Source organism: Antechinus flavipes, chromosome 4, assembly GCF_016432865.1.
Source record: "Antechinus flavipes isolate AdamAnt ecotype Samford, QLD, Australia chromosome 4, AdamAnt_v2, whole genome shotgun sequence".
Lineage (NCBI taxonomy): Eukaryota > Metazoa > Chordata > Mammalia > Dasyuromorphia > Dasyuridae > Antechinus > Antechinus flavipes.
In genome coordinates this window covers 421,897,893-421,924,822 of record NC_067401.1, presented here as the reverse complement: position 1 = coordinate 421,924,822, position 26,930 = coordinate 421,897,893, and the positions used below count along the sequence as shown (strand labels likewise).

General features: G+C 34.9%; 1 protein-coding gene across 2 annotated transcripts in view; it reads left to right on the top strand.

Annotated features, from left to right (window-relative positions):
• The window catches only part of RABGAP1L (RAB GTPase activating protein 1 like), a 689,556-nt gene that overhangs the window by 459,047 nt on the left and 203,579 nt on the right, over positions 1-26,930 (top strand). For both annotated transcript variants that reach the window (XM_051998907.1, XM_051998908.1), the window contains exon 18: positions 21,994-22,035. In XM_051998907.1, the coding sequence (XP_051854867.1) occupies positions 21,994-22,035 (42 nt within the window). The remainder of the gene's footprint in view (positions 1-21,993; positions 22,036-26,930) is intronic.

The following is a 26,930-nucleotide window of genomic DNA, read 5'->3' as shown; positions in this document are numbered from 1 at the left end:
AATATGTCCTCATACAATATCGTTGTTGAAGTGTATAATGATCTCCTGGTTCTGCTCATTTCACTTAGCATCAGTTCATGTAAGTCTCGCCAGTCCTCTCTGTATTCATCCTGCTGGTCATTTCTTACAGAACAATAATATTCCATAACATTCATATACCACAATTTACCCAGCCATTCTCCAATTGATGGGCATCCATTCATTTTCCAGTTTCTAGCCACTACAAACAGGGCTGCTACAAACATTTTGGCACATACAGGTCCCTTTCCCTTCTTTAGTATTTCTTTGGGATATAAGCCCAATAGAAACACTGCTGGATCAAAGGGTATGCACAATTTGATAATTTTTTGGGCATAATTCCAGATTGCTCTCCAGAATGGTTGGATTCGTTCACAACTCCACCAACAATGCATTAGTGTCCCAGTTTTCCCGCATCCCCTCCAACATTCATCATTATTTTTTCCTGTCATCTTAGCCAATCTGACAGGTGTGTAGTGGTATCTCAGAGTTGTCTTAATTTGCATTTCTCTGATCAATAATGATTTGGAACACTCTTTCATATGAGTGGTAATAGTTTCAATCTCATCCTCTGAAAATTGTCTGTTCATATCCTTTGACCATTTATCAATTGGAGAATGGCTTGATTTCTTATAAATTTGAGTCAGTTCTCTATATATTTTGGAAATGAGGCCTTTATCAGAACCTTTAACTGTGAAAATGTTTTCCCAGTTTGTTGCTTCCCTTCTAATCTTGTTTGCATTAGTTTTATTTGTACAAAAGCTTTTTAATTTGATGTAATCGAAATTTTCTATTCTGTGATCAGTAATGGTCTCTAGTTCATCTTTGGTCACAAATTTCTTTCTCCTGCACAAGTCTGAGAGATAAACTATTCTATGTTCCTCTAATTTATTTATAGTCTCGTTCTTTATGCTAGGTCATAGACCCATTTTGATCTTATCTTGGTATATGGTGTTAAGTGTGGGTCCATGCCTAATTTCTGCCATACTAATTTCCAATTATCCCAGCAGTTTTTATCAAATAATGAATTCTTTTCCCAGAAGTTAGGGGCTTTGGGTTTGTCAAACACTAGATTGCTATAATTGACTATTCTGTCTTGTGAGCCTAGCCTTTTCCACTGATCCACTAATCTATTTCTTAGCCAATACCAAATGGTTTTGGTGACTGCTGCTTTATAATATAATTTTAGATCAGGTACAGCTAGGCCACCTTCATTTGATTTTTTTTTCATTAATTCCCTTGAGATTCTCGACTTTTTATTGTTCCATATGAATTTTGTTGTTATTTTTTCTAGATCAATAAAATATTTTCTTGGAAGTCTGATTGGTATAGCACTAAATAAATAGATTAGTTTAGGGAGTATTGTCATCTTTATTATGTTCGCTCGGCCGATCCAGGAGCACTTAATATTTTTCCAATTATTTAAGTCTGACTTTATTTGTGTGGAGACTTTTTTATAATTTTGCTCATATAATTCCTGACTTTCCTTTGGTAGATAGATTCCCAAATATTTTATGGTATCAACAGTTATTCTGAATGGAATTTCTCTTTGTATCTCTTGCTGTTGGGTTTTGTTGGTGATGTATAAAAATGCTGAGGATTTATGGGGATTTATTTTGTAGCCAGCTACTTTGCTAAAATTATGAATTATTTCCAATAGCTTTTTGGTAGAATCTCTGGGGTTCTCTAGGTATACCATCATATCATCTGCAAAGAGTGATAGTTTGGTTTCCTCATTGCCTACTCTAATTCCTTTTATATCTTTCTCGACTCTTATTGCCGAGGCTAGTGTTTCTAATACGATATTAAATAATAATGGTGATAGTGGGCAGCCTTGCTTCACTCCAGATCTTACTGGGAAAGGTTCCAGTTTTTCCCCATTGCATATGATGCTTACTAATGGTTTTAAATATATGCTCCTGACTATTTTAAGGAAAAGTCCATTTATTCCTATGCTCTCAAGTGTTTTTATTAGGAATGGATGTTGGATTTTATCAAATGCTTTTTCTGCATCTATTGAGATGATCATGTGGTTTTTGTTTGTTTGGTTATTGATATAGTCAATTATGCTAATAGTTTTCCTAATATTGAACCAGCCCTGCATTCCTGGTATAAATCCTACTTGGTCATAGTGTATTATCCTGGTGACAATTTTCTGTAATCTTTTTGCTAATATTTTATTTAAGATTTTAGCATCAATATTCATTAGGGAGATTGGTCTATAATTTTCTTTCTCTGTTTTCAGCCTACCTGGTTTAGGTATCAGTACCATATCTATGATATAAAGTTCCTTCTAGATATACTCCTTCTCACCACTATCCTTAACGATGGCAGCACTAAGCACAGTATTCAAAATGGTGGTGGACCAAAATAGATCACTTTAGGTCTATCACTGTGTTGCTTCTGCATACTATGCTTCTATTAATGGACCATAGAATCATGGGATCATGACTCTATAGAACTGAGAGAACTTTTAAAGAAAACATATAGTTCATTTGTCTTATTTTAGAGTTGAAAATTGAGATTCAGAGAGAGAAAGCACTTTTCCTAAAGTTATATAGGTAAAGTGGTAGAGTCATGATTCAGGCTCATATCTTGGTTGACTTTTTGAAATTCTGCCATGTTCCATGTATTATTAATTCAGTAGAATTTGCATTCTATGAAAATCTTCAGCTCTTTCTTTATGAATTCTTGTTTAACTGTTTCCCTCATCATGTACTTGAATGGTCAGTTTTTTGAACACAAATGAAAGACTTCACTTAAATTTCTTTTTTTTCCCCTTATTATCTATGACTTGTTTTAACTTTCTGAGATCTTGTTGCATCCTAGTTCTGACACACAGCTTATTAACCATGCCTTTCAACTTTGTGCCATCTTAAAATTTAATAAGTGCACCATGCAATACCTTCATCTGTTGCATTGACAAAAAAGGTTAGACTATACAGGGCCAAAATCAGAACTTTGTAGCATTCCACAAGAGACCTTCCTTCAGTTTGACATTAATCCATCAGTCAGCACTTTTTGGGTCAGTTGACCAACTAGCTCTGAATCTATCAAACTGTAAGCAGGTAGCTCCTATCTCTTAATTTTCCTCCAGAGAGAAAGCAAAAGATTTTTTAAAAAATCTCTACAAAATTATTAAGTTTATTGCATTCTATCTTTAGTTCTTCTCAACTGCCAGACTAGTTGTCTTATCAAAAAATGAAATCAATTTTGCTTTCCATAGCTTCATGTTTTGTAGAGAGGGCAATAGATATTTTGTAGAGAATATGTGTGTGTGTGTGTGTGTGTGTGTGTGTGTGTGTGTGTGTGTGTGTATTCCTCTCAAAGAATGGAGAATCTAGTAACTATAAACACAGATGCAAGAAATTAGCATTTCTTAATACTAACTAGCATTTAAATAATTTTAAGGTTTTATGCACATAATCTTTTCATTGGAGATCTTACAGAATACCTCTGAAATAGATATTACTACCTTTCTTTAGAAAATAAACTGAGGTTCAGAAAAAGTGAGTGGGATGCTCAAGTTCATATTATTGGAGATTTAGGATTTCCTAATTTGAAGAGCAATGAACTTGGACTGGAGTCAGAAAAATCCATATGATCATGACCAAATCATTTTATATCTTTGATCTTCACTTTCCTCATTAACAAAATGAAGATAATTATCCTTTTATTGCTGATTTTTACAAAGTTATTGTGAAGATCAGATAAGGTAATGTAAAACTTTGTTAATCTTAAACTGATGCACCAATGTAAGTTATTATTATCTCACGATGCTTCCTTGAAAAGAATTTTTCCAGTACATGAAGGATTACTAGCAGCTGTTCTGCTTTTCCTTTGAGGACAGAAAAGAGGAAAGAGTTTTAAAAACTGCAGCAAAAGAAGTCAGTGAGACAAAAGACAGATCATTCATTAGAGTAAGGATTTTAAAACACCGGAATGGGAGAAAGCTTATGGAATCAACTTTCTTGGTTATCTTCAAGGTCTTTCTACATTGGCATGGTTTCTGCTCTCCCAAATGGAAGGATAGATGGAACAAATGACATCTAGATATCCTATTTAGTCATGTGAGTCTATTTGTTCTTTCTCAAAATGGAAGTTGGAAATTAAATGACTTCCCTCTCCCCTGAAGCCTGATTTGTGAGACTTGTCAGTCTTTTTCCTTTCAAGTCCCTACTGGACTTTTTCTTTCTTGAAGCCATTTTAAAAATTCTGACTAGCAATAAGAAATGTATACAAGGGCCCAAGTGAATAGAACTCATCCACTAGCCCAATGCTTAGAACAAGCTATGAGCATATCAATTTTGCTCTTACATTTTATAAACTCATAAGTCCCTTGATCTATTTTTGCTTAACTGTTTAACTTGTAGTTTCTAATAGCTTTCCCGAGAGGTCAAGAGTATAGAGTGTCATCAGACATTTTGCCTACATTTTCCAAGTTGCATTATGTTAGATCCCACCTAACATTTCTAATTGTTAAAGGGATCCTAGCACTGGACTCAGAGGAATCTGACTTCTTGTCCCACTTCTGCCACTTGCCTGGGAGGGTAGGGGAGTTCTATCACCTTTATAGAGCTTAACTAAGTTCCTTGACTTTTCAGAACCTTGGTTTTCATTTGTGTAAAATAAAAAGTTTGGTGGTTTCTAGGAGTCCTTTTAGTCTCTTGATCAACACACCTCGCAACAGGACTGTATGCCTTTTGTACTTCTCTTTTTCTATTTCTTTAGAAGAAGCAGCCTCAACTGGATTCACAGACTCATTAGATTTCCATTTGATGTGAAGTCATAGAATTTTAGGTGTGAAAGGAACCATGAAGACCACTTAGTCCACTCATTTCATATAACAGATGAGGAAACTGGAGCCCAGAAGGGAAGGAACTTGCCCTAAGTCATACCTCCTATAAGAGGTGAAATTAGAGCAAGATCTTCCGATTGCTCACTCTTTGCTCCTTTTACCCTAAGGACAGAAATGGTTCAAATGATGGCGCACAAGGACAGAAATGGTTCAGGGGATGGAGCACATGTCCTAGAATCAGGAAGTTTTGATTTGAAATCTGGCCTCAGACACAGGAATTGGGAGGGATTTAGTACTCTACCCACCAGTCCTGCAGAAAAGAGATGAGGCTTTAAGCAAGATGGTAGCAGTCAAGGCTTGAGTCAACAGAATGAAGAGATAGATCATGAGCCTAACCTGGGAGGGACATCTTGATCTATGGTGTTGAAACCAGGGAGAACAATAAATGCAGAGTGGAGTAATTATCCCTGAAATGTGTGTGCTTTGCTCCTTTAGGAATTAATCCCTGAAAAAACTTTGACATATAAATCATGATTCCTAATAGAAAATCCATTGAAAGTAATTTAGTCTTCTCTATTTAAAAAAATGAATAATTATTATTGTTCAGTGCTAAGAGGTTATTTTCTTCTGTAATAGTGTGAGTGAATAAAGTACAATACCAACTGTCCTTATTTGTTCTTTGTATCTTATGAGAAAAAGTAAAAAATCATGATAGCTTTGCCAATCTCAGGAGTGTTTTTTAGGAGTCAGGAAAATTAATTTCTCATGAGAATATTTGATTAACATTTATTATTTCTTCTTGTTTATCCTTTTAATTACAACTTAATAATTTCCTTCTTAATTTAAGTGTTAGATTTTTTTTTTTTTGAGTGAGGAAGTAGGAAGGCATTATTACTCACTTGAGAAACATGAGTCCATTTGGGTATCATTACAGGGGAATGTGATTTTGGTGAACCAAAGAAGTTTTCCATTTGTTTTATAAAATGTAAATTACAAATCTGTGTTGCTAAAGTACTAGATTTGGAGTTAGGAAGACTTGAGTTCAAATCCTACCTTACTAATTGTATGACACTATCACTGAAACCTTTTATGTCCCCCCACCCCCAACCTCATATGCAAAATGAAATCATCATCATTATCATTTAAAGTATGTAGAGTTTTGCTAGATCTCAAAAATACCCAGGAAAGTAGATACTATTATTATTTCCATTTTACAAATCACGAAAATGAGACTAAGGGAAGTTAAATGACTTGCCTACGGTGATTTAACTAATAAATTTTTGAGACTGTATTTGAACTCAGGTAATTCAATTTTTAATCCATTGTGTCACCTCACTATCTTTAATAATATTTTGAATATCTATCACAAGGATATTGAGGCTCAAATGAAAGAATCTATGTGAAGCACTGTAAATTTAAAGCACTCTATAAACGACATGATCAGAAGCTGGTGATCCAATTTCGGAATTTACATTCATTAAGATAGCGTTAGTCTGATACTCTGCACTCAGATTTCATGCTTCTCTGTTTCAAGTTTGAAAAAACTTGTACTTCAGTTTAAAATTTTGTTTGCTTAATTTGAATCTCATTAGAATATCTTTTACCCTTCATCTTGTGAAAATTAGCTATGGAGCCTGAAAGGGACAATAAAGATCTCTTGGTCCTAACTTGTCATTTTCAGATAAGGAAACTGAGTCTCATAAAAGTTATATCAGTAACAAGTAGCAGAATCCAGTTTTAATCCAGGTCCTAACTGTGGATCTAGTGTTTTTTCCATGATAGTGATAGGGCTTATAAGTCTCCTTGCTTTTGATTTTGTCAAGTTTGATTCTTTTAAACAAAGTGACTAAATTTTTGCATGATCAATTATAGTTCCGCATTTAAAAACTAGTAATCATAGTTTAGAGAGCATTTTATTTTACTAAGTATCCCAACCTGAGGCAGAAAAAGATTAAATGATTTCCTGAAAGTCATTCAGTTAGTTAGTGGCAATGTTAAAATTCATACTGGCATCTTCTCACTTTCACTTTCAGGGCCAGTTTTGTGTTGGTTAATCCTGGCATACATAATATGATGCCTGTTGCTGTAAAAAGATTTTAAATCCTGACCCTTAGAGTTTGCCTTTTGGGTGAGATCTAACTACTAAAAGACATCTCTGTCATTTTTAAGTTAAAGTGTATTAACTTTATACCATCAAGATATAGTAAAAAGAGCAGTGATATCTGGAGACTTGCCCTTGAACTTTTGTTACTATTACCTCTTTGACTTCTGAACAAGTTGGGTAACATTGCTAACCCCCTGTTCCTTCAGATTTCAAATGAATGGAGTAGATTAGCTGGCCCTAGTATATGTTAAAGTTCTAAATCTGTTATTCATTATCTTCTAATATGAGGTTATTTAATTCCAAGATTTGTATATAGTTCCAGTTCTTTATCGAATCTCTCTAAAACTGTTCTCCTATGTAAAACTCTCTCCCTGTGTAATTCTTAGCCAAAAAAGAGGAGATTTAAATAAGCCAGATCATATGGAAAATGCCATCTGCATCCAGTGAGACAACTATGGAGACTGAATGCAGATTGAAGCATACTGTTTTCATTTTTTTTTGTTTGTTTGCTTTTCCTTTCTCGTGATTTTCCCCTTTTGTTCTGATTTTTCTTTCACAAAATGACTAATATGGAAATATGTTTAAAATGATTGTACATGTATAACCTAAATGAGATTGCTTGCTGTCCTGGGAAGGAGGGAGTGAAGGGAAGGAGGAAGAAAAATTTGGCACTCAAAATCTTGCAAAAATGAATGTTGAAAACTCTCTTTACATGTAATTGGAAAAATAGTATTGAGTTTTTAAAATACAACTGGTTTGTAATTTTTTTTAAAGGCAGATTATAGAATTAGAAAAAGCAGAGTACAAAACTTCTCCTTGGGGCCAGCCAATTAGACACTTATGCTCTAAGATTCAGGTGGCTGGATTTGCAAAATAGTTTTAGAAAGCAAAGAAGATAGAACTCCAAAAGATTTGATATGTTCTATATTGGATTATTTGCCATCTAGGGGCGGGGTGAGGAGAAGAAAGGCAAAATTTGGAACACAAACTTTTTCAAGGGTCAGTGTTGCAAAATTATCTGTGCATATGTTTTGAAAATAAAAAAAACTTTAATTAAAAAAAGAGTTGATATGTTCATATAATCAACATACAAATTTCTATGGATCATCCATGCAACTGTGGCAGAGTTGGGGACAGATACTTTTCAACAAATCCTCTCCTCCCTTTCCATGTACAGCTCTCATGATATTGCTTGTTTTTCTATATCTTCTCCCATTTGGTTACTTCTTTTTCTCTGAAACACATTATTCATTGCTTGTTGTGATTTTTTTACTTCCTTTTCCCTTCCCCCTTCTCTTCTTTTTTGCACTCTCCCTTTCCCTTTCCATCTCCCTCATTTCTTCCTTTCCTTTAAGATCTTTTCCTTCTCATCCTCCTCTTCTCCCTTTATATCTCTTCCTCTTTATCTCCTCTCCCTTCATCCCTTTTTCCTCTCATTCTCTCTCTCTCCTTCTCTCTCTCCTTTCCCTCTTCGTCTTTCTCGCATTTTTTCTAAGGTCTCTTCTTCTTTTTAAGAAAAAGGAAACATTGCTTGTTTTCTTTGTCTCAAGCTGCACACTTGACTGCAAGTTTTCCTTGAAGTCTGCATGAATTTTGCTGTATATCAGCTTAAAACGTCAGCTTCTGCTTAGCTTTCAGGTTGATAGTTAATCTGAGGTTTGGCTTCTTCTCCTTCCTTACACATATTGACTTGATTCAGTAGCACTGGATAGATTCTTCTTTACTCTTAAAGTTTAGTAATAAGATACTGACTGTCCCTTTCCCCTCTGTATCAGTAGTGAATAAAATCATGTATTGCCTTTATTTTTCTTGGCGATTTGTTTGAAACCTAGTGCTAGTAATTATCCAGAAGTTAGCTTTTCAAATTTTATGCAAAATTCAGGACAATACTTTAGTCTTGGCAAAGAAACTGGAAAGAAAGCAAAACCAAAAGCATGCACCAAGATAATATCAAACATTTGTAGAAAAATTATTTTCAGTGGTGCAGCTCATGGCTGCTAATTCTTCCTTAAGATCTATTTGGGAGGAATCTGGAGCCTGGCAGCCTTTGGGAGTTTGTAGAAGCAGGATCTGCCATAATTTATAGTCATTCTGACAGAAGTAAATAGTGTAGTCATAGTGTTTCAAGTTTGTTGTTGATTATTAAATTGATCAGTCCAGTGCCTACCATCACCTTTCATTAAAGCCTTGTGATTCTGACAAATACTCACAATTAAACCTTTCAATGGATGATGGATAGAGGGGGGGATTGATAATAAAGTATGGGGTTGGGAGAGGATATAATTGAGGCTGAAGATGGACAGTTTTAAGACTGGGAATGAAATTTGGTGTCATCTCAGCAAACCATGGATAGGGGAAAAACAAGGAGAAAATAGCAATGGCAATACTAATTTAGTATTAGGTTAGAGAGCTATCAGGTTTAAGATCTATCAGAATCACATATATTTTACTGGTGAAAAAACTGAGGCCCCAAGAAGGGACATGATTTTCCAGGGTTATAGGTTGTTTCCAGTAAGTGAAACTAAAACCCAGCTTTTGATTCCAAGGCCAAAGTTCTTTCTGCATTACCTTTCCCAGTTTATTGGTTGGGAACCTCTGGATTAACATATATATTGAGTACATACAAGAAAAAAAAAATCCAAAACAGTCAAATATTTAGAAGACTTAACCAGAAGACTGGCTATGTATGTATCTCATTTAATAGTATGTTTTCCTAGTTCAAGAATATATTATTCTGAAATGTCCTTTAGCGAAAGGTTTTTTGAGGTTATCTTTTGTGGGAACAGATAAACTTCATTTCTCATTCAGGTAGTTATTGGAAAATCTAATTTTGACCATAACCTAATAGATTTTACATTCCAGAAAAATGTACTTTCTTTTTTTCTGCATGAACTAACTCAATTCCCATCTTTACTGATTGCCTATACCATGGACACATAGATGCTTAGTCGCTTGTGATTTTGATTTGTTCGTGCTTTGTTTCATTTGATTCCTCTCCCTAATGATGTTACATATTCCTACCAAGCTGGGCCTGGCATAGTCTACTTTTATATTCCCTGAGCATATAACCTAAGAATAGATGCAATTGATATGCAAATGCTTGTGGAAGTGAATATGTGCTAAGATTGTTGAAAATAATCTTTCATTTGAGAAAACTATGTGTCTAATTCCAGGTTGCAGTAGTTTATGATATCATGGAATATCTACTACCCTCTAGAGATCTTCTCTTTCAGAATTTCTAATAATACAAAATTACATTTAAATCCAATAGATAGAATAAAAAACTATGAAAAGTTGTCATCAGCATCTCATCCAAAGCCTGTTCAGGGAACAAAGCTTGAATTTTAGTGCTGTTTTGCTACCCTCTAGTGGAGAAAATTCTCCATAATTTGTTTTTCTGTAAGCTAGTCTAAGAAACAAGGAAAATTGGAGTTGTCCAAATCCACATTGTGTCTGCAAGAAGTTAAAAGACCTTTCTAGTATAGAAAATAAAGCATTTTTGAAGGCAGTGGTAATCAATGTTCTGGTGTATTCATCACAGATGAGCCTCTTGGTACAGTCTTACTTTTCTTATCTGTAAAACAGGATAACATTACCTGTAGAACTTCCATAGTATTGCTGTGGGGGTCAGATGAGATAAAGTATGTAATAATGTTATAAATTTTAAAATGATTTAATAAATCATAACCATTACTGCTGTTATTAACACCATCATCACAGAATAGTTGGAAGTGACCTTATTTGCCATATAGAAACAGATATAACCAGTAAGGGATTTCTACTATAGTATACCCCAAAAGTAGTCTTTTATTCTTTGCTTAAGGTCTGCAATAAGGGAGACCTTAGTAGCTCCCGAAATAGCCTATTTCTTTTAAAGATATTTAATTCTTTTTTTTTTTAAGATTTTTTTTATTCTTTTTTTTTTCCATTCCCCAATTCCCTATTTTCCTTTCCCCCCAACGGCAACAAGAGTGCAAGAACCATTATTTTCTCTTCTTGTCTATGGGAAAACAATTTTCTGAATCTTAGTGGAAGATATTTCTCTCCATTAAATTTCATCTTATTAGATTTATCCTAATGCTTCTAACCTTTCAATATCTTTTTGGGTCCTAATTCTTTCTTCCATTGTGTGAACTTTCCTTGCCAGCCTTTTGTCATCTAAGATTTGTTGATCATACCATCCCATGAACTCTTAACAAATATCCCTGAGCCTTGGCATTCAACCAGTTGTTAATTCATTCTTAAAATCTCTCTCCATTTTTTTTCTCTCCATACTATTTTAAAATATTATGGAATACTTTATGAGCACATTTTCCTCATCTATTAGTTTGGTAATTCTGTCTAGAAAAATGATGCAAAGCCATGAGGTATAGTTTAATACATGGAATAGAAAGATTAGATTTGGGGTTTTTTCCATTCTAAATATTCTCCCCTCTCCCATTCATTGAAAAAACAAGAAACATTCCTATTATGTGCTTGAAGTCATGCAAAACATTTCACATTAGCCATGTTGCCATTGAAAACAATAACAGCAGCAAACTAAATTAGAGTAGAAAAATATCTGCTTCCATCCTTACTCAAGTTCATCAATTCTTTCTTTGGTGGTAGATAGCATTTTTTATTAGGAATCTTTTGAAATTGGATCATTGTTTTGATCAAAGTAGCTAAGTTTTCCACAGTTAATTAACATTACCATATTGCTTTTTTCTGTGTACAATGCTCTTTTGGTTTGGCTTACTTCACTTTGCATCAGTGCATAGAAGCCTTTCCAGGTTTTCTGAATTGATCCTGCTCATCATTCTTCTAGCACAATTGTAGTCCATCACAATCATAAAACATAAATTGTCTAGCCATTCCCAAGTGATGGTCATCCCATTTAAATTCTTTGCTACCACAAAAAGAACTACTAAAATATTTTTGTATATATGAATTTCCCCCCATATTCTTTCATTTCTTTGAGATACAGTTAGTAGTAGTTTTGTTGAGTTGATCATATTCATGATGAACATAGTTTCGAATTGTTTTTCCATAATGATTAGAACACCATAATATTGCATTAGTGTACCTTTTTTTCCATATCCTCTCCAGTGTTTGTAATTTCCCTTTTCTATCTTGTTAATCAATTTACTGTTGTTGGTTGCAGCCTCAGACTTGTTTTAATTTGCATTTCTCTATTATTTAATTTAGAGCATTTTTATATGACAATTGATAGTTTTGATTTCTTCTTCTGAAAACTGATTATCATTTCTATTTACCATATTTCATTTGTGGAATGACTCTTATTTTTATAAATTTATCTCAGTTTCCTATGTACATGAGAAATGAGACCTTTATTAAAGAAATTTACTATAAATTTTTCCTTTCTATTTTCTTTCTAATTTTGATTTCATTGCTTTTGTGTATATGTGTGTGTACAAAATTCATTATTTCAGTGTAATCAAAACTGTCCCATTTTGTCTTCTGTAATCCTATTTATCGTTGCTTTGAACTCTTCCTTTATCAGTAGAACTGAAGGGTAATTTTTTCCATGCTAATAATTGGCTTGTATCACTCTTTATGTCTAACTGATATAGCCATTTTGAGCTTATCTTAGTATAGTGGGAGATGTTAGTCTTTGCCTACTTTTTGCCAAATTTCTTTCCAATTTTACTAGCAGTTTTTTAAAATTGAATAATCAATTTATCAAACACTAGATTACTATGGCCATTTTCCTCTATGTATTATATAGCTAATTTTTTCCATTGATTGACTACTCTATTTCTTAACCTCTACCAAATTGTTTTGATGATTCCTTTTTAGTAGTTTAAGATTTTGTATTACTAGACTGCCTTGGTTCACTTTTTTATTAATGTTCTTCACCTTTTGTTCTTCTAGATTAATTTTGTTGTTATTTTTTCTAGTACTATATAATAATTTTTTGGTAGTTTGATTTTTATGGCACTGAATAAGTAAATTAATTTAGGTAGTAATATAATTTTTATTATATTGGCTTAGTGCATCCAGCTTAGTGTATCCTTTAGCAATAAATATTTTTTCAGTTTTTTAGATCTGTCTACATTTGTGTGAAAAATGTTTAGTAATTGTGGCCATATAGTTTCTGTGTATGTCTTGGCAGGTAAACTCCCTCATATTTTATACTGTTTGCAGTTATTTTAAATGGAGTTTTCTTATCTTTTGCTGGATTTTGTTGGTAATATATAGAAATGCTGATGATTTAGATGAGCTTATTTTTATATCTTGCAACTTTTCTAAAGTTGTTAAATTTTTTTGACCAGTGTTTTAGTTGATTCAGGTTCTCTACTCTTGTTGACTTATTTGCAGTAAGCGTTAATTTTGTTTCCTTGTTGCCTATTCTTAATACTTCTTTTATTTTTCTTGTTTTATTGCTATAGGTAGCATTTTTAGAATAAGATAGGATAACAAACAATGGTGATAATGGACATTCTTATTTCATCTCTTATCTTATTGGGAAAACTCCAAGTTTATTCAATTATAGATAATGCTTCCTTTTGGCTTTAGATAGATTCTACTTATCATTTTAAGGAAAGTTGTAGTTATTCCCATTCTTTGTAATGTATTTAATAGGAATGGGTACTGTATTTTCTGTGTCTATTGGCATAATTGTGTTTTTGTTTTTTTTTGAGAATTGTGCTTATTATTTTTGTAATATTGAACTAATCATGCATTCCTGGTATAAATTCCACTAGGTCATAGTGTAATTACTGTGTTAGAATTTCATTAAATTTTTTTGCATTAATATTCATTAGAGAAATTAATCTATAATTTCTTTTCTCTGTTTTTAATGTTCCCTGGTTTAGGTATAAATACCATATTTTTGCTTAGAAAGAATTTTATGTGATTCCACATACTATTTTAATAACTTATATAATATTAGAATTAATTTTTTTTAATGTTTAGTACACTTTGCTTATAAATCAATTTGGTGTTGGGTTTTTCCTTTTTCTTTAGGGTTAGGGTTAGGGTTATGGTTTGTTCTTTTCTTTTTTCTTAGATGGGGCTATTTAATAGTGTATTTCCTTTTTTATTAATATGGGCAATTTATACTTTTGTAAATACTCATTTCATTTAGACTTAGTTTTGGGGACACATGATTATGCAAAATAGTTCTTTATAGTTGTATTAATTTCTTCTTTATTAAGCTTTCATTCTTTCTATTTTTTTATTCTGGTAATTTTTTTTAATCACATTAACAAATGGTTTATCCATTTTATATATTCTCAACTTTTCTCCCCCAGCCAACTCTTAATTTTATTAATTCATTGACTTTTTGGTTTTCAGTTTTATTAATTTTTCTTTTGGCTTGTCAGAATTACTGTTTTGGTGTTTAATTGGACATTTCTAATTTGTTCTTTTTCTAATTTTTTTTAGTCGCACATCCAATTCATTAATTTGCTCCTTTTCTCTTATTGATGTATTTAAAGATTTATATTTTTAGGACTGGAATTTTAAAAGATCTTGTCACACTGTAATAAATGGGTTAAACTTAATAAGCTGAAGTTTAATAGAAATAAATATAGAAATAGAAATACCACATGAGTTAAAAAAAAAAAAAACTAAAATTCATTATTACACAGAGATAGATAGGTGCCACAAGTCAAAATTGTGACATGGCAGTCCATAAAACCAGTTTGATCAATTGCTGCGTTTATCCAAATCAGACTTTTATTAAATGCTTATGTTCTAGGCACCATGTACTAATTAATAGATATGTTGCTATTCATTCATTTCTGTCTGATTCTTTGTGACCCCACTCAAGGTTTTCCTGGCAAAGATACTGGAGTAGTTTACCATTTCCTTCTCCAGTTCTTTTTACAGTTTGAAGAAACTAAAGTAGACAAGGATAAGACAAGGATTTGCCCAGGGTCACATTGCTAGTAAGTGTCTGAGGATGTATTTGAATTTAGATCTTCTTGGCCTCAGGCCTGGTGCTCTATTCACTTTTCCACCTTGTTGCCCCTAAGAGATGCACTAAGCCATCTTCCTCCCACCCCCCAAAAGATAGTGTCCAAAACAGAGATTTTCATTCATTTTGATTAACTCACATGTAAAGTATTATGCCCACTTTGGGTGTTCTCATTTTGGAAAGGATACTGATGACTAGAAGATAATGAGAAGGGGCAACAAAACCAGAGGAGGATCTCAGATCTATGCTGTAATAATGTTGATTTAAGGAATTAGGGATATTTAATCTGAGTAAGAGAGCAATCTAGAGAGACATGAAATTGTCTTCCATTATTTGAAAAGTAATCATGTAAGAGAGTAATAAGCCTTGTTTAACTTGGAGCCTAAGGGTTGAGGTTGGAGCTGTAGATTTGGGAAACAGCCACCCCAAAATGTTAGGAAGGGCATCTCTCTCTACTCATCCTTGGAGGATGCACACTCCCAGGCAGCTAGAGACTTTGTTTAGGTCTCACAGCAGGTTGGAAGCTCTTATCCAAAGACTCTTCTGAATCTGAGATTCTGAGTCAAAATCAATTCTCTTTTCTGTTACACTAGTGCCAACATTGCCTTTGACATCCAAAGTTTCATTAATCTCCCAAATCAGGTGATAGGTTTTGACTTCAGGGGGTCTGAAAGAACTTTTTTTGCCATTCCCAGCACCATCTGGAGCTGATAATCTTGACTTCGCATATTTTGTCTGCCTGCATCTCTTGTCTGGCTGACCCAGTTGTAATCTTTCCTCTGTGCTCTGAGTGGATGTTCTGAAGATCCCTTTCTGGGTACCATTCACTTTCTTCCTGTCTTGGTCTCCTGTTTGATGAGGACCCCAGGGGAGGATGGAGTCTGGCACTTATGGACACCGCCCTTTCAGTATTTGTAGCCTGGCTCCTGAGAGCTTCTCAGCACAATCCGGCAGCCTCCTCCCAGCCCACAGCTGCCTCGTGTCAGTCAGAAGGGTCGCGTCATTCTTTCAGTCGTCAGCTCGTCTTTGCGGGGGATTGTGGAGGTTCTATTGTTGGCTTACCTCAATCAGCACATTATAAACTGTACTTTGAAGCAATTATTTAATTTGGGGGCAATTAATTATAGGTTCCTTGGTGCACAATCTTTGCCACATCTTGACTGAATTTTAAAGCAGAAGAATTTTAATGTGTTGAAGTATTTCTGTATGCACCTGGGCCCTAGGCTTGTCAGCAAGATGATGAGGCCGTTTCACAGAAAGCTTATCCTTTGGTGACTTTTCATGTTTAAAGCAATTAACCTTTTCTTTCTTTAATCCTCAGTTTTTGGTGGTGGGAAGGCATGTATTTATTTCATTCATTCTCTTCCTCATATGCTGTACTTAATTCTGAAGTGAAAGATGCTCTGAATTCTACAGTAATAAAAGAAATCTTTTTTTATGATTTCCATTTCTAATAAACAACCATTGTGTTTTACATATATATTATGCAACTAGCTGACGCAATGAGCAGAGCTTAGGAAGTCAGAGACATGAGTTCAAATTTAGTCTCAGATACTTACCAGCTATGATTCTAAGACAGTCACTTAATTTCTGTCTGACTCAATTTCTTCAGCTATAAAATAGGGATGAAAATAGCACCTGTCTCCCAAGATAGTGAGATTGAAAGAAAATAGTTGTAAAGTGCTTTAAAGTTGACACACTGTCTTCATTATCTCCATCATCATCATCATAAATCTGTTTAGCAGTACAGCCACTATTTACTCAATGGATTAATGGTCATAACTATATACTATAAAATTATTGGTTTCTTACAGAAGTAGAGTTCATAATCTGGAGTCTATGGATAGATTGCAGTGAGTCTGAGAATTTGGATAGAAAAAAAATTACATCTTTATTTTCATCAACCTCAAAATAAAATTTAGTATTTCCTTGAGTTATTTAAAAACATTATTCGGAGAATAGGTCTAAAGGCTTCATAGACTGCCAGAAAGAGTTATCGCCCCCAAAAGATTAGGAATTTCTTCTTTAGAGTGCTCAAAGCACTCTAGTTCTCAGAATTTTTATATTCTTTGAGAGGACTTTTGCAATATTTGCTCCCTCTAATCAGCCCTTTACTTTAAACAGAGTTAGGAATTACACATTGCTTATAAAGGAATATAAAATAAGAAGGGATAGTAGCATCTTTTCTCTTTCTAATCTAAAATACAATTGTGGTTTTATAAGGTTATACTAAGTAGGATGAAGGAAAGACAATTACATAGAAAAGTTATTGATAAAAGGTTGATGTGTACTAGAGAACAAGTGGTATCCCAAATCCTCATCTCCAGCTGCCTTCCAGATAGCTCTTCCTAGTCGTGTTACTGGCACCACAAACTCATGTTCAAAATGAAAGCTCTTTATCTTTTCCACAAAACCTACTTTCTGACTTATTATTTCTTTCAGTGGCACCATCAATCATCCTAGTGCCTAGATTCAAAACTATCGAATTATCTTTAAATCTTTCTTTATGGATTTATCAGTGAACAATTTTTGGAAATTCTATCTTTGAAATGTCTCTTTCTTCAGTTCCCTCCTCTATATTTACATTGCTATGTGCTCTTACCAGCACTCATAATTCATATTGATTAATCTAATCCTTTCCTATGAGATAAACTGTCTCATCTCTAACTTTTCCCTACTTTTAATACTGCTGAGAAACTAAGCTTTACTCTAGATAGGTTGTATCTTGTGCTTCTGTTGAGAAAACAGCCAAAAAAAAGCAATTTGTTCCCTTTTGATTACCAAATAAACTTTTAGTTCCTTTACCTGGCATTCAGAGTTCTATATTGTCTTGCCACTATTATAGCTTTATGACCTTAATCCTTAAGTGTTCCCTGTTGTCCTCTCTTTGCTCTATCAAAATTGTACTACTTGTAAAACACCAACAATGCATTCTTCAAAATGGAATGTTAAGAAGATTTCCTAGGACAACCAATGATTGGCTTAATGTTGACTGTCTCTGTTTTTGTTGTTCACTTATTTCAGACATGTCCAGTTTTTTAATGGGTTTTCTTAGCAAAGAAAACCACTGTGGTGATTTGCTATTTCTTTCTCTAGCTCATTTCACAGATGAGAAAACTGAGGCAAATATGTTAAGTGACTTGCCTAAGGTCACATAGCTAGAAAGGGAATATTACACTGCCTGATGATTTGAACTCGGAAGATGAGTGAGTTGTCCTAACTCCCAGGCTCGCACTGTATCCATTGTGCCAATTAGCTGTCCTATAAAAAGCATTTTAAAAATCATGATTATATGTTATATAGCATATAAAATATTTAAAGTAATTACTTATTTTAAAAATAAAATTTCCTGGATACACATATTGAATGTGCTGTGCATATTTATGATTTTTCTCATCCCTGTCCCCAATTTATTTTTTCTTGCTTATGTTTTAAAATCAAACTCTTAAATGATATCTTTCCTAGGAAGCATTTCTTTTATCTTCTCTAATTAGTAATGACCTTTTCTCTATGAATTACTCATAGGACTTTGCTCATACCTTTCCAGAGCAGTTATTTTATATTATAGTTAGTTGTATCTCTATCCTTTCCTTTTCTATGGCTCTTAAAGTCCATGAGGGTAAGAATCATATCTTATGCATTTTTATTTTTATATTTTACCCATTTCCTATGCATATTTCTTTAAAGGCATCAGGCACAACAATCTTTTGAATAAAATGTTTTATTGCATAGAAAAATATAGGGTGGTGGCCATAGTATTGACAGTTGTAGGAATGAAACATGCTTTTATACAGAACGCACCCTTCGTGGCCCTTTTAGAACCATTGGAGAATAATTCGCCAATGCTTCTTTTTGGGAAGCATTTGAAGATACTTATAATCCTTTGCTGAGGCTAGACTTTATTTAAACTACTCACATATTTACCCAGATTTTTATATCCAAAGTCCTAATGTCTCAAAATTATCTTGAAACTTTCCTGTCCTTGAAGGAATTCAGCCAGCGCATATATGATAAAGTAAAAAATGTGGTACAGTGTGATATAATTTTGAGTTCAGATGTTATAAGGAGAACCTTTTAGAAAGAAAATTTTTATTAGTTAAGGATCTGTTTTTATTTGATATGAGCAAAGTTCCTGAAAATTCTTGCATTCTAGGTTTACAAGGTGAAGGTCTGTCTTTAAAGACAAAGCAGGACCCTTAGAGCTTCGACTCTAAACATGAAGGGGTTTACTGTTTAATAATATTTTCTTATGGATTTGTTGAAGATATTGAACTTGATGTAATAATTAAGCTATCGCTAGACATAACTTTTTACAATTGAATAGGGATTTTCTTCAATTATTATTCTGCATGCACTCTGATCTTTCCTAGATCTGATGAATTAGAATTTTAGAGTTGGCAGGGACCAACACTAAAGGTCATCCATCTAGGTCAGTCATTAATTAACTTGTGTATTCCTTCTAGAGCATCTCTGGACAGTGGAATCTATTTGCTTTTTAGAAATCACTAGTGTCTAAGGATTCATGATATTCTGAAGCAACCTGTTCCATTTTTGGACATTTTGTGTTCAAAATCTCCCTACCCATAACTTCTGTTTAATAATCTGCATTCTTTTCTTTCTAAGCCAAACAAGTATTTCCCTCTTTCACTTGGCAATTCTTCAAATGTGACTCTAAAATTATCTTAATATTTGTGAATTTGTTGTGGCCATTGAATTATTCATATTCAGGGCTCAATTTTGGATCACTTGTGAATTTTTTTAAATGGATAAAAACTGAACTTTTGTAAATCACTAATACAGCAACATTTCTTTTAATTAATACTATCAAAAGAAGTATTCCATAAAAGTAGATTTTCCAAGTGTTCATTTCCTCATTAATTTGAAACATTTTAATAGAAATAGTTCTAAAGTATACATTTACTGCCTTCTTAAATAGATGGACATGCTAACTACTTCCTCAGTTCCTAAGAAGACACCAATCAGAAGGCCTCCCCCTAACATATTAAATGGTTCTTTTACTGAAGGGGATGAATGAAAATGTCATAGAAGATTTTACTTTGCCCCTGAGGTAGAAATAGCCACACTGATGGGATCACATTTGTAATATAGGGATGGTCTAAGGAATTTTTGATTAAATGTGTTGAAAATAATTTTGGTTTCAAATACCTGCTCCGACACAAAATATGTGCTCTAGTCCATAACTCTCCAAGTCTTAGTTTTCCCATTTGCAAAAGAAATATTTATAACCGTACTTCACCAGGTTGTTAGAAGAAACTTGTTTTATAAACCTTCAGGTTCTAAATACATGAACTATTATTACTATTTACCCAACATTTAATGTTTGTTTAAAAGTTCTAGGATATGCTTTTTGTATTGTTTCTATCTTCTCCCTTATGAAATTTAGCTTCTTACTCCTGATAATATGTCTGCCTTAAAAGGAAGTAGGACATGGCCACCAATATTTTTTCTTCTGTCATCTTCCCATTCTTGTTCTTTTCTAATTTACAATGGCTTGAGAAACCACATAATTATGCTTATTAAATTTGCATATGAAATAAAAATCAATATGCTCTGAGGATCAATTTTAGATGATACAGTGTTCCAGCATATTGATTATATTCTGGACACAGAGTAGATTTGTAATAAAAGTTTGTTCATCCTACTTTACCTAGTTGAGAATGCCCAGAGATCATAGCTATAGATCATGGAGTTGTTGCTATAGTACTTTGATAGGAAGATTGGTTGAGATTGATTAAAAAAGGTTTTTGTTATTATTGTTTAGTCTGTATGACTCTTTGTGACCCTATTTAGGTTTGTCTGTTTGTTTTTTTGGCAAAGATGTTGGGATGTCATTTCCTTCTCCAGTTCATTTTACAAATGAGGAAACTGAGACAAACAGGGCTAAGTGACTTGTCCAGGGTTATACATCTAGTAAGTGTAAGACCAGATTGGAATCAGGAAGATGAATCTTCCTAACTCTAAGCCTGGACTCTATCCACTTGTGCCTACATGCTTCAATTTTGATGCTGCTGAGCAGCTGAGAACCTGCCAGGAAAGAACCTATCAAGAAAAAAATTTCTGAAGATTTTCATGTTATTATTTCTACTACTTTCAGTTTGATATGGTTTGGTCTAGTCTATGGCTTTATAAATATTTCCATGAATGTTCCCTGCCTTTGTGGCTTAATTAATTATCTTAATTTTCTTCAAACTCCATTGGGCTGAATTGAGACTTTTTTAGGTCCAGTGTGACTTTTCATGTTTTCATTTATTTTTCTTTAAAGGTTTTGCATGATTTTAAAATTTTGATTTTAAGGAATATTTTTTGTTTATTTGTTTGTTTTGTTTTTATAATTTTCTTTTTAAAATTAAAGGAGGAAGAGAAAAAATCTGACAAATCAAGTTAGTTCTCTATTTCTCTGGCAAGTTAGGATCTATTGAATAAACAATTATGGAGAAGAGAGGAAGAATTTGGACATATGCAATGAAGATACTTTCCCTATAATTGGTCAATATTTGATAGCTATCTACTATATGCCACGTACTCTGCTAGCTGTTGGGCACAAGAAAAATTTTAAATTCCTTACCCTTAAGAAAACTTACCCTTTATTGATGAGAAAACATATATAAAATAAATATAAGATCATTTGGGCACTTACATTATTACTTGGAGATGAGGGGCAATCAGCAACAATCTGTTAGCTGTTTGTTAACTAAAGAATCCAGTTAAGTGTACTTATTAAATCTTCTTTGGCAGATAAGAATTTTTATCTCATAAGTTAGAGTTTAAAGGTTAGATTACATAGTAAAAGCTTGATATTTCCTTTCAGTTTTTAGGTTTTCCCCAAAATCATTATCTCATCCTGGGCAAGTTTTTTATTGTGTAGCAGGTTGCTAGAAATAACCCAAGAATTTAATAAAACATGGCATCCTAATATAATGATAACAGTTTATTTGAAGATGTGCTATATATGTTATTATTATTATCATTAACATCCTTAGGAAAAGTTAGTGTTTTTGTGCATGTGGGAATTTTAACTATGAATTTGTTGAGTGCTATTTGGAATTTTAGCAAAAATGCAGGAAAGTGAATAAAAATAGTAATAAATAAAACAATTGTCTTTAGCCCTTCTTTTCTTTTCTTTTTTAGGGTCTCAACATAATTTTCCATGTAGCTTTGGCACTCTTAAAGGTGAGTCTCTCTTTGAATTTTAAAACTGTATGGATTTTCTGCCATACCCTAGAATTGTTGAGGTTGGGAAAGGAACCCCTAAAGATTGGAATGTCAGTCTGGTGTTGCAAGATGTCTCAAAAGAATTTGCAGGCTTGAACCCATTTCCTAGTCAAGGGGCAACAGTCTAAATTTCAAGAGAATTGAGCAAAAAAACAAACAACAACAACAACAACAAAACACAGAAGCAAGGAGACACATTTATCTGGTACTTTATGTTATAGGTATGCTAACTTTATGGCCCAAAGGTAGAACCAAGGAGTGGTCTCCGGAATTTTGTTCTCACTGCCAGCAGACTATCTATTTGACAGTCATCAATGAAGTGAGCAGTGGTCTATTTACTGTTGTCTCAGGAGTTTGATTTGTGGGACTACCCTAAAGCCCTGAAACTTTAGAAATCTCAGGTTGATATGGGAGGCTCCAGGGCCAGACTCCAAGAGGACTTAGAATTCAGAGGACTTAATGTTAGAACAGAACCCTCCTAAGGTCAAGAAACCTTAAAATTATTGCTATCTCCCCTAGAAGCTGTATTACATCATTTCCCCTCTCAAGCAGTTGCACCCCAGATTCATTTGGGACAAAGGGATGGAGACTTCATTTTGTGGAGCTGCTTCATGCTGATAAGGGGTATAAAGCTTTCCCTAGTGGGGTCCACACTGGGGAGGGGCACACGATTTGAACATTGCAGCAGTGACATCTAGGAAATATTGAATTTCGATTCAGTCAGCCCATGGCATTCAGGTTGACGAGTAGTTCATAGCTTGGAGCCCAGAGGAGACAGATCTCACAAGTAGGTTAAAAATGCAGGGGCCAAGTATGATAAAAAAAAAAAAAAAAGAAGAATTAAAAATGGAGTTAGTATAGGGGTTAGAAGAGACAATAGCTGGGATGCTCATCTAGAGGAAGGCTGGGGGGGAAGGGAAGGGAAAGGTGTACGTTGAGATGGGATTTTCATGAATATTTTGAATCCAGCCAGCCTTCTCTCAGTACAAAGCTTTAAACTTCCCTGGGTTGTTGATGTACATGCATCAGGACATATCCACCAGGGTGCAGACACCTCCACTAGAGGCAAGAAGATAAGCCATGTTAGCAAGAGTCCCGAGACCCTTGGATCTCTGGGAGAGAGTGCAGTTTTGTTGGCCATCTGGTTGATTGTGGCAGTCAGGTTGGAGAGGATAGTTCTAAGCATCCTACCCAGGGAACTAGCATTGCTGCGTCCTTCTTTCACAAAGGATTGGAGAGCTTTTCTTGCCAAGTGGGTGGCTTGGTGTAGGCCAAAAAGAAGCTCCCACTGGCTTGCCTCTGGGGATTAGAAGCTGGCCTGAGGGTATTTGAAAACACCCAGAAGGAGAAAGGGTGTGTCCCCTTTCTTCCACAGTGAAGTACATGAAGGTACATAAAAGTCAGGAAGCTGGAGAATTAAAGGTGCCATGGTCAGGGACAAATGGGCAGCTGAATTTGCAAGCCTGTTCCCTTTGGCCTGAAATGAATCTCCCTTCTGGTGTCCTTTACAAAACATAACGGAACCCTCTCTAGGTTTGCAGACATTGTTAGCTGTAGAATTTCCCTTCCATATTTAATAGGATAATTTTTTGCTGTCAAAAGTCCCCTTTCTTTTCATATAGCCCCATGAGTGTACAAAATATGAAAAGCATATTTGGAGTCTGTATAGATGCTCACTCTCCTTTCCCCAGGTCCAAAGCCCTAGTAAGGGCAATGGGGTTAGCTTTCTGGGCAAAAGTTCTGAGGGGGCAGTGGCTTAGTCTCTGATGCCATTGAGGATCACCACAGAATAACCTGCCTTCCTTTCCCCATTTTCAAGAAAACTGGACCCATCAGTAAACCATTCACCATCGGAGCTGTCAAGAGGAATGTTCCTCATGTCAGGTTGACTGGAACAGACAGAATTTAAAGCTTCCTCAGAACGATGAATGATGTCTCCCCACTGAGTATTGTCAGGGTTAAGGGTGTGACACACCTGGAGAGTCAGATGGGGGATGCCTAGCAGGAGAGCCTGATACCTGGTGAGCCTCCTACTAGGAAGCCACTGATGCCCTTTAGCTTCCAAAATATTCTGAACCCAGTTGGAGTTAAAACCTCCAATGGCTGACCTAGGGTGAGTTTTTGAGGCTTCCTCCATTAGAAGGGCCATGGCAGCCACTGCTCTAAGGCAGGAGGGCCACCCTAGGGACACTGAGTCCAGTTTCTTTGAGAAGTAAGAGATGGGTCTGGGATCAGGTCCAAGAGCCTGAGTTAAGACCCCCCAGGGCTTGGCCCCGCCTTTCAGCTATCTACAGAGTGAAAGGCTTTTCTAAGTTAGGTAGAGCCAGGCCAGGAACAGAAGTCAGTTTGGCTTTCAGGGTCTTAAAAGCTTTGGCCTGATCAGGCCCGCAGTCAAGGGGAAGTGTGTCAGGACTATGAATAGAATCATAGAGGGGCTTGGCAATAATCCCAAAATTAGGTATCCAAATTCTGCAGAAACCAGCCATGCCCAGGAAAGTGTGTAGCTGTTTCTTTGAAGCAGGTTCAGGGAGAGATCAGTTTGTCTATTTTTTTCTCCTCTGTGAGAGAATGGGAGGTGGGAGTTAATTCATGGCCCAAATATTTGACAGACTGGCAGACAACGTGGGTTTTGGATTAAAAAAATCCTAAAGTCCCTAGAGGCCTTGAAATTTAAGAGTTTTTTGGCAGCCACTAAGGAAACACATACAGGATAAGACTGCTATTAAGCAACTTCAAATCTCTTAAATCGTTAGCCAGTGCTTATCCAGATATGTGAAGGCTATCCCAGAAGCCCTGGGACAAAACTGTCCAAGTTAATTGGTGGGGATATTCCCCTGGTTTTGCCCATTCAAAGGCAAAAGAAATTGTGAGTCTTTGTGCGATAGTATGCAAAAGAAAGCATCTTTTAAGATCTAGAGTAGAGAACCATTGTGTCCCCTGGAGTTCTTGTATTGGGCTCATGGCTTTTACTAACCATTTGTTCTGATTATAGAAGTTTGCTATAAGAGGAAAAAGCAGGGACATAATTATAATAGTGTCAAAACAGGTCCTTCAGGCTTTAGCCTGAGAGCATATACATGACAGGATAAAGCATCCTTTGATCTGTTTGACAACTGATCATATAGTAATAATTCCACCTCATAGCCAGACTCAGGAATAATCAGGTGGGAAACAGAGAAGTGGGTAACTGAGTCAGAAGGATCATACCTCAAGCAGAGGCTAAGGTTGTCTTCCCAGCTCTTGCCCAGATAAGATGTCCACCTGTGACAGTTCAGGAAGGCATTCTCTGAGTAACTTACGACATTTCTCTCAAAGGGTGGGTTTCTGACTTAATGATCAGGCAATCAAATTCAGAACTCAAAAGAATATCACTTACAGTTCCAAGAGATTTTATTTTAAATAGCAAATTCTACCAATCACAACTTAGGGCTAGATACATTATTTTAAAAGTTTACCAGAACTTACATACATAGGAGATTTTGTTTAACATGTATTATATGTTTAAACTTATCCTGGTACTAAGGATCAATCATTATACAGGTTTATAAATTCTTGGTAAACTATAAGTCCTAAACAGACTGATGACTTTGATTACCCTGATAGTTTCAAGAAAACTGGCAAGTTTACAAATTAAGGGGAATTGACAGAGACTCCATGGAAGGGCTGAGCTTTCTGTTTCTCACCCCACCTATTCTTAATGTTTTTGTAGGCTGTAATGTTTGGTACCTACCCCCACTTTGTGAAGGGGAAAAGGTTTTGCACACCTCATACTAGGAGGTGAACTGATAGGTTTAGCATGAGGATAATAACTCCAAGTAACTTAGTTAACAATTTTAAGATTTTCCTAAGTAATGCCAAATAGTCTTAACTGTAATTTCTGTTTTCTTAAATAAGTTCTTGTTTTGTTTTAGGGAGAAAACAAGACAATTCTTAAAATTGAGATAGAACTGATTTTAATTTGACTTAATTTTAGTTAATGAGATTCCCTAGATTCTGATTAAATGTTCTAGACAAACTGAATTGCAATTTTCCAATTCATACAAATCATTTCTGGTTTGTGAGCCAGGAAAGGGGTTAGCCGGTTTTTAACTAACAGGGCCTTCCGAAGTCTGACTCTAGATAACTAGAATTTTTAAAGTAGTAGCAAATTGCTTTTCTGTTTTCCTTAATTTCCCAAACTCTTCTGTTAACACTATCAGTACAAATAGATTACAATTTATATATCACATTAGTGGGCTTTAATTAGAGCTTCTTTAAAAATGCTTTCACTATCATATCTCAGACAATTTTCCAAATTACTTTACACACACACACATAGAAATCATTTATCTGTTGCTCACATCTTTAAAAAACACATAAAATTATCAAATATGAAGCAAGTATATCCAATAAAGCAGTTACTAGTTATATAGCATGATTTATGCTAAGCACGTTTACAATCATGTGATCTTTACAATAACAACTGTTATTTCTCTTTACAAATCAGAAAACTGGGCAGAGGTAAAACAGTTTGCTATAAATTACATAGCTAATATATATCCACAACTAAAACAGAGAATGGTGACCTTACCAAATGCAGAGGCTGACTGGCTTTCTCACCCTCACACTGCCATGCTGGGTGGTGCCAGGGGCACCCAAATTCTTCCCAGGCAGTTTCTGGACAGAGCCTGCTAAAAGCTGGGATGACTAGTACCAGGATATCCCTTTGATGGTAGTTTCAGGTACCAGAGCCCAGGGAATGCTGACCATGGAGCTGTAGCTCTACTCCATCCCCATTCCCCTAAGCTGGGTTGAGGAGTTGTTTGGGCAAGGGTGTGTGGGGTCCCTGTGGCTTCTTTCCCTATTTCTACAGG